A 14,639-nucleotide genomic window follows, 5' to 3' on the forward strand; every position below is an offset into this window, starting at 1 on the left:
AAAAGGTAGTTGGTAAAGTTGTTCACATGAACCTTATTTATAATAGTAAAACACTGATTGATAATAATAAAAAATTTGCTATAGTAACAAAAAGAGTCTAGAGTAAGAAACTAGCTGAGCAACATGGTGTCACACTATACACCCATTAAGACAACAGGCACATGTGTCATGTCCATTTTGTGGAAAAGATATGTAAAATAATTTTAAGTAAAAAAGATAAATATAAAAAAGTGAATGCATACAAAACAATTTCACAAAATTGAATGTTACTCAAAAATCACAGCTCATTTTAAGCTGCACAAAATAGTCATTTTTTTCTTTATAATTGCTCAAATTCATAATCAAACAGAAGAAAGTTCCTGTCTTGGAAATAGTGCTATGCCCCAATTCTTCCAGAGCCAGTACTTTAAACAATTCCATTTCATTATTTTCCTGTAGACAAATTCTTAGGACATCAGCGTATCTCTCTTCAAGCATTAAAAAATCTCTTTAGAGTCAGTGGATCAATAGACAGTTCCTGTTTTCCACACAACTGAAAGGGTGGAGCCCCCAAACCACAAGGGGAAGAAGGAAGTTAAAAGATGTTAAATACTGGGGCCAGCTCACCCTGGTCAGCCTAGCACTCTGACCTAGCAGTCAACATGAAGGCTCTCATTGTTCTGGGGCTTGTCCTCCTTTCTGTTACCGTCCAGGGCAAGGTCTTTGAAAGGTGTGAGTTGGCCAGAACTCTGAAAAGATTGGGAATGGATGGCTACAGGGGAATCAGCCTAGCAAACTGTAAGTCTACTCTCCATACTTCCAGAGAATTAGCTACGTATGGAACAGACACTAGGAGAGAAGGAAGAAGAAGAAGGGGCTTTGAGTGAATAGATGTTTTATTTCTTTGTGGGTTTGTATACTTACAATGGCTAAAAACATCAGTTTGGTTCTTTATAACCAGAGATACCCGATAAAGGAATATGGGCATGGCAGGGGAAAATTCCATTCTAAGTAAAACAGGACCTGTTGTACTGTTCTAGTGCTAGGAAGTTTGCTGGGTGCCTGAGATTCAATGGCACATGTAAGCTGACTGAAAGATACATTTGAGGACCTGGCAGAGCTCTCTCAAGTCCTTGGTATGTGACTCCAGTTATTTCCCACTTCGAACTTGGGCTCTGAGAGCCTAGAGTGATGCAGTATTTTTCTTGTCTTCAAGTCCCCTGCCGTGACGTGGGATTTTTATTTTATTTTTATTTTATTTTATTTTATTTTTAAAGACAGTCTCACTGTGTGGCCCAGGCTGGAGTGCAGTGGCATGATCTCAGCTCACTGCAACCTCTGCCTTCTGGGCTCAAGTGATTCTTGTGCTTCAGCCTTCTGAGCAGCTGTGACTACAGGTGTGTACCACCACACCCAGCTAATTTTTTGTATTTTCAGTAGAGATGGGGTTTCACCATGTTGGCCAGGCTGGTCTTGAACTCCTGGCCTCAAATGATCTGCCCACCTCAGCCTCCCAAAGTGGTAGGATTACAGGTGTGAACCACTGCACCCGGCCGACATGGGATTTTTAACAGTGATGTTTTTAAAGAATATATTGAATTCCCTACACAAGGGCAGTAGGAACCTAGTTCCCTTCAGTCACTCTTTGTATAGGATCCCAGAAACTCAGCATGAAATGTTTTATTATTTTTATCTACTCTACTTGATTAACTATCTTTCATTTTCTCCCACACAATTCAAGACGTGCCATGAGGAAAAGTTATTTTACAGTTTAGTACATAGTTGTCGATGTAATAATCTCTGTAGTTTTCAGATTTAATTCAGACATTTCCCCTCAATAGCTATTTTTGAATGAATGAGTGAAGGGATGAAATCACAGAATAGTCTTGTTTTCAAGATTCTAACTTGATATCCAAATTCACCTTTAGATATTATAAGAAAATTTCTATCAGAAAATCCTTATGTTTTTCTGATTTAAAAAAAGCATTTTTCCATCAGCCTATGTATCTGCTATGAATTTACAAAATCTACTCAACAGCTCTGTTGATTTTTCTGTTCTTGGCTGAATGTTGCCTGAGGGATGGGAGCACGGGAAGGGTAAAAGTAATGGAAGAAACATGTATTTTAATATTTTTAAAAGTATGTTATATTGTTCGTTGGTGTTACAAGATGATTTGCATTACAAAAGGATTCTCTTACAAGTCCCTTATCTTAACACTAAAGTGCTAAGATATTTTATAAGTAAATCTTTATACTTATAAAACAAATCAGTAAAATAGAAGTAGCTAAGTAGAACTGATTTTGCTATAGAGTATAAGTCACTTAGTGTTGCTGTTTATTACTAAAAATAAGTTCTTTTCAGGGATGTGTTTGGCCAAATGGGAGAGTGGTTATAACACACGAGCTACAAACTACAATGCTGGAGACAGAAGCACTGATTATGGGATATTTCAGATCAATAGCCGCTACTGGTGTAATGATGGCAAAACCCCAGGAGCAGTTAATGCCTGTCATTTATCCTGCAGTGGTAAGACAAGCTAATATTTGACCAATCTGGTTATACTTACAAGAATTGAGATTCAATACAAATGAAAAAGCCTTGAAAGGTTCATGAGGGACCTAGAAAAACTACATCTCAACTTCCAGAAAGTCATTATTATTTTCCTCATAATTCCCTGAGTAAGAAATTAAAGAAGTGGTATCATAAAAGGTTGATGTTTTTTAATATACAGAAGTTTCTGGAATGACCTATTAATTTACTGTCAATGGCCTTACTGATGCTTTGTCCAGAACAATGCCATTGCTCCTGCTTACTTTGGGGAGGTTTTGGGATAATTTAGTTGTATGGTCCTTTTTCAATTGTTTTACTTTTTTTTTTATGAAATGTTCTAAATGTATAGAAAATTAGAGACATCAGTATAATAAACAGCCATATGCCCATTATGCACTTTAAAAGTTGTTAACATTTTGCCATAGTTGCTTCTTCTATGTCTTTTTTTTTTTTTTTTGCTGAGAGTTTTTTGTTTTGTTTTGTTTTGTTTTGTTTTGAGACAGGGTCTCACTGTCCCCCAGGCTGTAGTGCAGTGGCACCATCACAGCTCACTGCAGCCTCAAGTGATCATCCCACCACAGCCTCCCAAGTAGCTGGGACTACAGGTGTGCACCACCATGCCTGGCAAATTTTTGAAATTTTTAGTACAGGCAAATTCTGTGTTACCCAGGCTGGTCTTGAACTCCAGAGTTCAAGCAATCTTCCCACCTCAGCCTCCTTAAGTGCTGGAATTACAGGCGTGAGCCACTGTACCTGGCTACTGCTGAGAGACTTTTAAGTGAATTAGGAACATGATGATATTCCATTTCTAAATTCTTTAGTTTACATCTTCAAAAAATACAGTTCCTGTAGAATTATTATTGTAAATAACAAATTAACTTAAGGATTTATTTATTTGGGGTGAAACAAATATTTTACTGAACTCATAAAAATAGAAATACCATGTGGAATCCTCAGTGTCAAAAATATTGCAGAAATCTTGCAAAGTTGCTATTATTAAATTGTTAAATATTAAAATTCCCAATAAAGAACATTAATCTTATTTTTAAAATCCAGTTAATTAAAAAAATTTATATTATATAATAATCTTTGGTCATTAAATAAAAATTAGAAAATACAAATAAGAAAAATAACACCCATAATCTTACTACCCAGAGGTTTATAACCGTGGGTAAATTCTGGTATATATTCTTCCAAAATGTATATCAATCATGTGTATGAATGTTAAATTATATCATACACATATATACCCACATACAAACATGTAAATACTGTGTGCTTTTGCAAAAATTAAATTGTATTATACACACGGCTTTACAATTTGCTTCTTATCACACAAAATTATTTGCATGTCAGCAAATACAAATCGGTTTTTCATGATCTTTTGCTCCATTTTCCAGATGAGAAAAAAATACAAATCTGTATCATCATTTTAAAAGAATGACTAGAATTTTAATATATGAATATTCTATAATTTACTGATCCAATTGTTACTATTGAGCACTTAGGTTGTTTCCATTTTTCCCTCATAAATTGCTATGAATAGCTTTTTGTATACATCTTTGGGTGCATTTCTTATTTCTTTTGGATAAATTTTCAATAATAGAACTGCTGAGTAAAATATCACTAGGTGTTTTTTTACAGTGTCTAGTACAAAGAAGACCTTTAATCATTTTGTTAATACTTCCAGAGCTTCCAATGACTTTGGTAAATGAAGAAAAAAATGCTTCATTTCATGCTGAATGGGAGAGAATGAAGAGAGTTTTCCCCAACAATCACACATATATGGACTCATAGAAAATAATATCTTACCATTCTTTCCACAGCCTAACAGAAAAAAGCTGGCTAAACCTAAATTTAAAATAAAATATCTATTAAAGTTTTTATTCCTTACCACCTGTCTTTCAGCTTTGCTGCAAGATAACATCGCTGATGCTGTAGCTTGTGCAAAGAGGGTTGTCCGTGATCCACAAGGCATTAGAGCATGGTATGTTTTAAGTGTTAAAAGGGAAAACTATTTTACTCTACTGTTGATATATACAATGAGAGCAGACTTTTAAAGACCAAAGTATGCTAATGACACCTCAAAATTGCAGCTTTTGGCTTATGCTAAATGATGTATTACCTACATCCTTGAAGAAACAATCTACTTTAACTGATCCAGAATCTTACTCTTTTACTCCTCAATTTATTTTAGGGGATTTCTAGAGTTTTAAGATGCTTCACACTCTATCAGTTCCTTGTCATATCTTGAAATTCTTTTTAGAATAAGTAAGTGTGGGCCGGGCACGGTGGCTCACGCCTGTAATCCCAGCACTTTGGGAGACCGAGGCAGATGGATCACCTGAGGTCAGGAGTTCGAGACCAGCCTGCCTAACATGGCAAAACCCCATCTCCACTAAAAATACAAAAAATTAGCTGGGTGTGGTGGCAGGTGCCTGCAATCCCAGCCACTCGGGAGGCTGAGGCAGGAGACTTGCTTGAACCCGGGAGGTGGAGGTTGCAGAGGATTGCGCCATTGTACTTCAGCCTGGGCGACAGAGTGAGACTCTGTCTCAAATAAATACATAAAAAATAAATGTGGAATTCACTTTGCAGTTGCTGCTGTACAACGCACATTACTCAATCTTTATGTTCAGCATTCTATGCTCTACTGAGAAATTTGGGTAGGAGTGAAGTATTTTGTATACATATCTTCATTTAATAAATAGCAATAGCTGGGTCTATCTTACTATTTTATCTATTGATAAAATATTTTGTTTCCCCAAGGAGTGTGAAGTATGTATATTACAATGAAGATATGTTTTAACCTTTCACCATTTGCTTCATCTTTTTCTACAGGGTGGCATGGAGAAATCGTTGTCAAAACAGAGATGTCCGTCAGTATGTTCAAGGTTGTGGAGTATAACTCCAGAATTTTCCTTCTTCAGCTCATTTTGTCTCTCTCACATTAAGGGAGTAGTAATTAAGTGAAAGGTCACACTACCATTATTTCCCCTTCAAACAAATAATATTTTTACAGAAGCAGGAGCAAAATATGGCCTTTCTTCTAAGAGATATAATGTTCACTAATGTGGTTATTTTATATTAAGCCTACAACATTTTTCAGTTTGCAAATAGAACTAATACTGGTGAAAATTTACCTAAAACCTTGGTTATCAAATACATCTCCAGTACATTCCATTCTTTTTTTTTTTTTTTTTTTTTTTTTGAGACAGAGTCTCGCTCTGTCACCCAGGCTGGAGTGCAGTGGCGCAATCTCGGCTCACTGCAACCTCCACCTCCCAGGTTCACGCCATTCTCCTGCCTCAGCCTCCCGAGTAGCTGGGATTACGGGCGCCCGCCACCACGCCCGGCTAATTTTTTGTATTTTTAGTAGAGACAGGGTTTCACCGTGTTAGCCAGGATGGTCTCGATCTCCTGACCTTGTGATCCACCCACCTCGGCCTCCCAAAGTGCTGGGATTACAGGCGTGAGCCACTGCGCCCGGCCACATTCAGTTCTTATCAAAGAAATAACCCAGACTTAATCTTGAATGATACGATTATGCCCAATATTAAGTAAAAAATATAAGAAAAGGTTATCTTAAATAGATCTTAGGCAAAATACCAGCTGATGAAGGCATCTGATGCCTTCATCTGTTCAGTCATCTCCAAAAACAGTAAAAATAACCACTTTTTGTTGGGCAATATGAAATTTTTAAAGGAGTAGAATACCAAATGATAGAAACAGACTGCCTGAATTGAGAATTCTGATTTCTTAAAGTGTGTTTCTTTCTAAATTGCTGTTCCTTAATTTGATTAATTTAATTCATGTATTATGATTAAATCTGAGGCAGATGAGCTTACAAGTATTGAAATAATTACTAATTAATCACAAATGTGAAGTTATGCATGATGTAAAAAATACAAACATTCTAATTAAAGGCTTTGCAACACATGCCTTGTCTGTTTTTATTTAGACTCCTATAGTGTCTCTGAAGAAAAGAATACAGATATTTGAAAAAATATGATTTGGTGCTCTTAATATCTCTTATATCGTCACTTACCTCACTTAAATAGTCAGATATTGCTGGAGAAAAATTCACAAGCATGCTGACAGGTCTCACTTTAAATTCATAACCATAAATCTCAAATGAGCCCTCAAGTCTGCCTGACCATTTTAGTTACTTCTCTACAATCCTTCCATTTTTATGTCCCTAGTCTCCAAAATGACTGTTACTATTTTACTTTTCCTCTTCTCTCTTCAAAGCCTCAAGACACACATTCAGCCTCCTCCTCTGCCCCCTTATCCTCCACCCTCCTCTGCTCTCAGCAGATAACCTGGCCTCATATTACACTTCTAAAACAAAAGCAACTTCATACCAAGCTTTCCCCTCTACATCCCAAAGCAGCAGTCATACCTTCCCACAGGCCCATCCTTCCTTCCTTCCCTCCTATTATCAGGATGAAGAGCCTCTGCTCCTGCCAACAGCACTGACTCCACATGCAGTTTCCCTCCCATCCCTCTCACTACTCCAAGTTAGGCTGTTTCCTGCATCCCTAGTTTGTCCCTTTTAGCTGGATCACCTCCATCATTCTACAGTCTGCCCTAGTAACCTTCCATCTTACAACAAATACTCCACTGACCCTACATAATCCTCCAACTGCAACTCCATTCTCTGCTCCCTTTACAGCAAGACTTCTGGGGAAGTATGTCTGTACTTACCAACTCCATGACCTCACCTCCCAGTGTCTTTTCAACCCTCTCTAATCTGGCTTCTATCCTCACCCAGCTGAAACTGCTCCTCCAGGATTTCTCCCATGATTCCTCAGTGCTAATTCCAGTGATCATCTTGTTCATCTCAGCAGCATTTGACAAAGTGAACCGCTTCATACTTTTAGCAGTTTTTTAATCCCTTGGCTTTTCCTTATTTACATCCTACCTCACTGACTGTTCTTTCTCAGTCCTTCTTGCTCACTCTTTCTCTGCTATTTAATTTCTAAATGTGAGAGTGCCTCAGGGCTCAAGTCTATAATAATTTTATATACTACATATTTTACTTATTTGTCTCTTCTCACCAAAATATAACTTCCAAAATGACAGAGGTTTTTCCACTTTTTAAAAAAACATTGAAATAAACTCAATCTTTTAAAAAATATAAAAGTACTGTACAAAGATCTTTTATTTTTCAGAACTGTTTTGAGAGTAAATAGCCAACATGATACCCAATGGCCCTGATTATATCAGTGTGTAATTCCTATAAAGACATTCTCCTGCATAAAACCTCAAAACAATTATCCAAATTAGGAAATTAATACTGATACATTACTACCACCTAATCATCAGATTCCACTCAATTTCATCGATTGTCCCAATAAGACCTTCATAACAAAAGCATCTAATTCAGAATCATATTGTATTTGGTTGTCATGTTTTTTAAGTCTCTTTGAATCTGGATTATTTCCTCAGTTGTTTCTTTCTGGACTTTTTATGACCTTGCCACTTTTGAAGACCACAGACTAGTTATGTTATAGAAAGTTCCTAAGGTTTTTCTGGTGTTCTCTCGATTCCATTAAGTTATGCATCTTTGGTAGGAATACCACAGAAGTGATGCTCTCACTGCATCCTTTCAGGTGGCATTCAGTTTTTGCAGTTTTGATTTGCCCCATTATTGATGATGTTCACTTGGATCACTTGATTAAGGTGAGGCCTGCAAGCCATCTTCACTGTAAAGTATTTGGGGAGGAGGTGCCTTGAGACTACTGCTCATCAAATTTTCAGTTTGTTTGTTTATTTATTTAGAGGCAGGATTTCACTCTGTCGCCTAGGCTGGAGTGCAGTGGCGCGATCTCAGCTCACTGCAACCTCTGCCTCCCAGGCTCATGCAATCCTCCCGCGTCAGCCTCCTGAGTAGCTGGGACTACTGGCACGCGTCACCATGCCTGGCTAATTTTTGTATTTTTAGTAGAGATGGGGTTTTGCCATGTTGCCCAGGCTTGTCTGGAACTCCTGAGCTCAAGCAATCTGCCTGCCTTGGCCTCCCAAGTGCTGGATTACAGGTGTGAACCACCGTGCCTTGTCATGCATTTATTTATTATATCAGTATGGACCCATGGCTTCTATTTTATTCAAATCATAAGGAGTTATAGTCCATTACTATTATTTATTTTGATGTTCACACTGTCCTCGATTTGGCCAGTGAGCCCCTGCAAGTTGTCTTCTGTGCCATTTTGACATATTTCCATCATTCTTCAAGCACTTTCTTGTTTTCTGGCACAAGATATTCTAAGGCTCACCTTGTTCCTTCCTTGCTTCCGAAAATGGAATAGGCATTTCTCCAAGGAGCCCTGATTCCTCAAAGTGCATAATAGTATTAAAAAAACAGGATCTGGGCACTAGGGTATCACTGTTCCCAGGCCCTATCAGTGAACAGAGCTGGAAGATATATGTATTTACACTATATTTATCTGTATATCTATCTATTTATATTGAAAATCATGAATCCACACCAATATCTCCAATTCTAATCTCACACCACAGGATTCACTCTAGTTTTCTTCTTTCACATGTTTTAACTCTCTTCTCTGACAGTAAGAAACTTAGCATCCATTATACTCATTATCCTTAAAATGTATCCTTAGTACATTTACATATTTGATGGGTTTGCCTGTATGTAACCAATTCCCCAACTCTGCCCAAGTGCTCTCCACTCAGGCTCTGACATCCCTCAGTGGGTTGCTTCCTTCCCCAACACCTGGACACCCTCCTTACCATGATACATCTCTGATTTTATAATATGCTGAACCACTGTCCTGATAGGAAGAATAGAAATTTTTCACTCATTCCACTTCTGTATTCTAAACACCTGGAAGAGTGACTGGAACATGGTACATGCTCAATCAATATCAGTTGATCGAATAAATCTCTTGCTGATTATTTAGTATGTTCCCTCCAAGCTGAACATTCTAAGCTTTTTGTTTTTGAGACGGAGTCTCGCTCTGTCACCCAGGCTGGAGTGCAGTGGCGCGATCTCGGCTCACTGCAACGTCCGCCTCCTGGGTTCAAGCGATTCTCCTGCCTCAGACTCCCGAGTAGTTGGGACTACAGGTACTCGCCACCACGCCTGGCTCATTTTTGTATTTTTAGTAGAGAGGGGGTTTCACCACGTCAGGAGATCGATCTCCTGACCTCGTGATCCGCCCGCCTTGGCCTCCCAAAGTGCTGGGATTACAGGCGCGAGCCACGGCGCCCAGCCTTTATTATTATTATTATTATTATTATTATTTTTTAATTAACTCTTCAAGGCCACATGATTCCAGTACAACCGCTTGCGGGGTTCCAAGCCACGTCTTGGCTATGTAAATGCAGCACATAGACTAGCCATGGGAGGGCAGCAGAGGGCCACTATATAGGTGCAACCTTAGGCTTCAAAATTCTTGGACCATTCTGACGTGATTAAACTAAAAACGAATGAGTTCATGCATATCGAGATACCCTGAGGTGTACAAAGGATGAGTCAAGGTAGGGGAGAGAGAGTTGAAGAGTGACAGCTGAGAAACAGAGATAGGACATGTCCAAGAAGTGCCAGGATAACCCAACAACACAGGCTGATTGAGGAAACTGCCAGAGATTAGACAAAGTAGACTGAAGAGGGAAAGCAATGTTTGTTGGAGATTTTGCTTTAGTTTTTGATAAATATTTCTTAGTCATACCAATTGTTTTAAATATAATTACGCCCCCAAACCAAATTTCTACTCTTATTCTGGCAACAGAATAAAAATCAATATCAATGTTTGATCATTTTCAAAGAAACTCAGTTCCTATCTTGGTTGAAATGCAGTGACATCCATATGACAATTGAGCTCTTCATGTGGCACTAATATAACTAAGCCCTGAGCACATCCCTTGCACTTCTATTTAGTGAAGTCTTTTAAAAAATATTTTCTTTAAAGTTGTTAAGTGGAATTACTAAAAATTACAATCAGCAGTATTTTCTACTCTTTTAGCTTATTTTTAAAAATATTTATCTCCATGCTTTTCAATATTACACCTATATTGCTTCTTCTTGATTTTTCCATTTTAAGATACTGACTTCCTACTATGGAAGTTAAAGATGAAGCTCTATTTCCTCCTCCTCCATCCCCATCAAGCATAGTACCCTTCTCCAAAGCCCATCCTTCCAAATGTAATTCTTTTTTTGAGGGGGAGGGGGGATCAGTACTCAGTTTTTTTGTTTGTGGTTTTTTTTTTTTTTTTTTTTGAGACGGAGTCTCGCTCTGTCACCCAGCCTGGAGTGCAGGGTGCGATCTCGGCTCACGGCAAGCTCCGCCTCCCGGGTTCACGCCATTCTCCTGCCTCAGCCTCCCAAGCAGCTGGGACTACAGGCGCCCGCCACCACGCTCGGCTAATTTTTTTGTATTTTTAGTACAGACGGGTTTTCACCGTGTTAGCCAGGATGGTCTCGATCTCCTGACCTCGTGATCCGCCCACCTCAGCCTCCTAAAGTGCTGGGATTACAGGTGTGAGCCACCGCGCCCGGCCAATACTCAGTATTTATGTAACAATAAATACAATTACTTTCCTTTCTTGCACAAGATTTTGTTTTCCCTAGAATTAATAGCTGCATAATTCTTACAGCCGCTTAGTTTTCTGTGTACCTGTCATGAGTTAAACTCCAAACTCTCGGTCAAATCTCCTCTTGAGGATTCAACGCCAGCTGGAATTTTGTCAATTCCATCTTTCTGAAGCAGTCTCCCAAAGATTTCTGACCGAATCTAATCTGGATGCGTTGCTGTCTATGCCTATACACAGCTATTGTTTCCGGAGCTCTTTCAGTATCATCTTGGGATCTTACTATTTTCTGTGTTTGTTATTTATTGTATTTCCTGCATTTCATAATTTCCTTCTTCTTGGCTTATTCCCTCATTTTGGTGGATCAGACCTACAGGATCTTCCTGGAGGTACTGAGAAAGGTAAGATAGGTACTATTTTTTGTGTGTAGTGATTTAGCACATCTGAAACTCTATTCTATTCACACACTAGATTGGTAGTTGGATGAGTATTGAAGACTAAATCGGAAGTAATTTTCCCTCAGAGTTTTGAAGAGAGTGCCGTATGGCTTCCTAGATTCTAACTGAGCAATCTGAAGCCACTCTGATTCTATAGTCTGTATAACCTGGAAGGGTGTGGGATCTCTTTTTCCTCGATGTTCAGAAAATTCACAATGATATGCCTTGACGTGGATACTTTAATATTTGTGCTGGGCGCTTAGTAGGATCTTTCAGTGTGGAAACTCATCTCCTTAACATCTGGACAACTTTCTGAAGTCATTTATTATTTCCTTCCTTTCATTTTTTTTTGGTTTGGAACTCCTGGACTGGTCCTGTGATGTGACTGCAGCCGCCAGGCGCGTGCGCAGTGTACACTGCGTGCGCATACGCGAGCCCGTTGCGCCTGCGCGCGGTGCCGCCGTCGCCCCTCTTTTCGCGGCGCTCTCCACCTGCGCGGGCCTGAATGGCCTTCAGGAGCGCAGTCGGCCTGAGGAGTTGATGGTTACCGCCGTGAGCCCAAGTAACTCGCCCTCCTTCGGCCAGAAACCCTCCGCCTGGGCCCGCGCGAGAGGAGCGCGGCCTCTGAGGGGAGCGGCGACCCCGCCAGCCCCTGTCTCTTTCCCTGGCGGCGGCGGCTTCTTCCGTGGGACAATATGTTCAAGAGAATGGCCGAATTTGGGCCTGACTCCGGCGGGAGAGTAAAGGTCAGTGCCCGGACCGCCCCTCTTCCGGGGTGGCTCTCCCGCCCCGGTTCCTCCCTGCGCGGCGCGGGGAGGGCCCACTGGGTTTCCTTTCGCGCCTTTTCTCCTCGGGTTTGAACCGTGGTTTCAGGTTGGAGAGCGAGTCAGAGCCATTGAGCGAAAAACCGGCGTTCATTGGGCCCCAACTTCCTCGCGTCACTGCCACCTCCCATCCCCGCCAAAAAACAAACAGATAAATGGTGGCTTGGGGAAACCCGGACGTGGCTGCCAAGGAAACGGGCGACTCCGAGGGCTGGGAAAGCTCAGCTTGGTGCACATTCGCTGCCAATCTAGGTTATTGGTGAAGCGGTGACGCCACCCTCCTGGTGTGAGGACAACAATAACTGTAGCAAACAGTCGCTGAGCGCTTACCCGCAGTATTTCCAAGTGCGGTAACTGAGACACCGAGGCATACGAAAGCTAAGAAAATTTGCTGGAGTTCATGGTGTTCACAAAGCCTCAAAGCAAGAGCATAACACTGTGCCTGGCACATGGGGAACATTCAGTAAATGTCAACTTCTTTTGTTTTTGATGAAATTACCATAGACCCTAGCGTAATGTTTGACATTGTAATATTTATTTCCCTCACACATACCCTGGCACGTTCATTTTTTTTGTTTTTTGAGACGAAGTGTCTGTCTTGTTGCCCAGGCTGGAGCGCAATGGCACGATCTCGGCTCACTGCAACCTCCGCCTCTCGGGTTCAAGCGATTTTCCTGCCTCAGCCCCTCTAGTAGCTGGGATTACAGGTGCCCGCCACCACGCCCGCCTAATTTTTGTATATTTAGTAGAGACGGGGTTTCACCATGTTAACCAGCCTGGTCTTGAACTTCTGACCTCAGGTGATCCACCCTCCTCGGCCTTCCAAAGTGCTGGGATTACAGGCGTGAGCCACCTTGCCCGGCCCTGCACGTTAATTTTTGAGGCAGGACCCACTGGCTCCAGATAAAAACAACTATTTGTACCCCTTCTGATTTTTATTTATAAAGGAAAGGAAATTTTTCTTTAAAAAGAATCAACCACGGCTGGGCGCGGTGGCTCACGCCTGTAATCCCAGCACTTTGGGAGGCCGAGATGGGTGGATCACCTGAGGTCAGGAGTTTGAGACCAGCCTGGTCAAGATGGGTGAAACCCCGTCTGTACTAAAGATACAAAAATTAGCCGGGCGTAGTGGCGGGCGCCTGTAATCCCAGCTACTCGGGAGGCTGAGGCAGGAGAGTCGCTTGAACCTGGGAGGCGGAAGTTGCAGTGAGCTGAGATCGTGCCACTGCACTCTAGCCTGGGCGACAGAGCAAGACAATGTTTCTTTAAAAAAAAATAGCAATAATTAGTAGGTTTTAAAAATACTTATCTGTGTGTGTGTGTGTGTGTGTGTGTGTGTTTTGTTTTGTTTTTTTTTTGAGACGGAGTTTTGCTCTTGTTGCCCAGGCTGGAGTGCACTAGCGCAATCTCGGCTCACCGCAACCTCCACCTCCTGGATTCAAGCGATTCTCCTGCCTCAGCCTCCCGAATAGCTGGAATTACAGGCATGCGCCGCCATGCCCAGCTAATTTTGTATTTTTAGTAGAGACGGGGGCTTCTCCGTGTTGGTCAGGCTGGTCTCGAACTCCCGACCTCAGGTGATCTGCCCGCCTCGGCCTCCCAAAGTGCTGGGATTACAGGCGTGAGCCACCGTGCCTGGCCGCTTTTCTTCATTTTTATTGTTGTTGGTTACATTCACTCAGCACTTTTCACATGTGGTAAATCTTGCTCATTGTTCTTCAGATACATTTCTGTAACTGAGCCATTGGTTTCAGATTCATGTGCAACATTCAATAGTTTCACTTCAATTGAAATTTTTTATCTTTCCAACATAATCTGTCAATACGCACTGCCTTTGCACTTATCAGATATAAGAAATATGTATGTTAAACTAAGGACAAATGTAGCAAACATGTCATCAGCCACTATTTACCAAGCTTCAGTCATCCAAGTGACACTTGGCCATTTTTGCCATGTCTGAATTCAACTGTAATATTTATTGTAACATTTACATTTAAATCAGTTTATTTTTTAAAAGCCCCTTTCTAAGCGTTAATGTTTTTTAAATTGTAGGGTGTTTGGTTGTTTTTGTTTTTTTTTTTTTTTTGGAGACAGAGTCTCGCTCTGTTGCCCAGGCTGGAGTGCAATGGTATGATCTCGGCTCACTGCAACCTCTGCCTCCCAGGTTCAAGCAATTCTCCTGCTTCAGCCTCCCAAGTAGCTGGGATTACAGATGCACACCACCAAGCCCAGCTAATTTTTGTATTTTTAGTAGAGATGGGGTTTCACCATCTTGGCCAGGCTGGTCTTGAACCT

At 40.8% G+C, this 14,639-nt stretch overlaps 2 protein-coding genes across 3 annotated transcripts in view; both read left to right on the forward strand.

Moving 5' to 3' along the window:
- Positions 1–589: 589 nt before the first annotated feature.
- Positions 590–6,469, forward strand: LYZ (lysozyme). The gene is made up of 4 exons (XM_003808722.6): positions 590–777; positions 2,342–2,506; positions 4,439–4,517; positions 5,372–6,469. Exons 1-4 carry the CDS (start codon positions 642–644, stop codon positions 5,436–5,438), a joined length of 447 nt encoding a protein of 148 aa, XP_003808770.1. The 5' UTR covers positions 590–641; the 3' UTR covers positions 5,439–6,469.
- A 5,464-nt stretch (positions 6,470–11,933) lies between these two features.
- YEATS4 (YEATS domain containing 4) overlaps positions 11,934–14,639 on the forward strand; it is a 31,248-nt gene continuing 28,542 nt past the window's right edge. Inside the window, exon 1 of one of the 2 annotated variants that reach the window (XM_003808721.4) lies at positions 11,934–12,266. In XM_003808721.4, the coding sequence (XP_003808769.1) occupies positions 12,216–12,266 (51 nt within the window). In that variant the 5' untranslated portion in view covers positions 11,934–12,215. The remainder of the gene's footprint in view (positions 12,267–14,639) is intronic. The other variant, XM_008960772.4, reaches the window with a different exon arrangement.

The sequence above is a fragment of the Pan paniscus genome, chromosome 10 (assembly GCF_029289425.2).
Source record: "Pan paniscus chromosome 10, NHGRI_mPanPan1-v2.0_pri, whole genome shotgun sequence".
Taxonomy (NCBI): domain Eukaryota; kingdom Metazoa; phylum Chordata; class Mammalia; order Primates; family Hominidae; genus Pan; species Pan paniscus.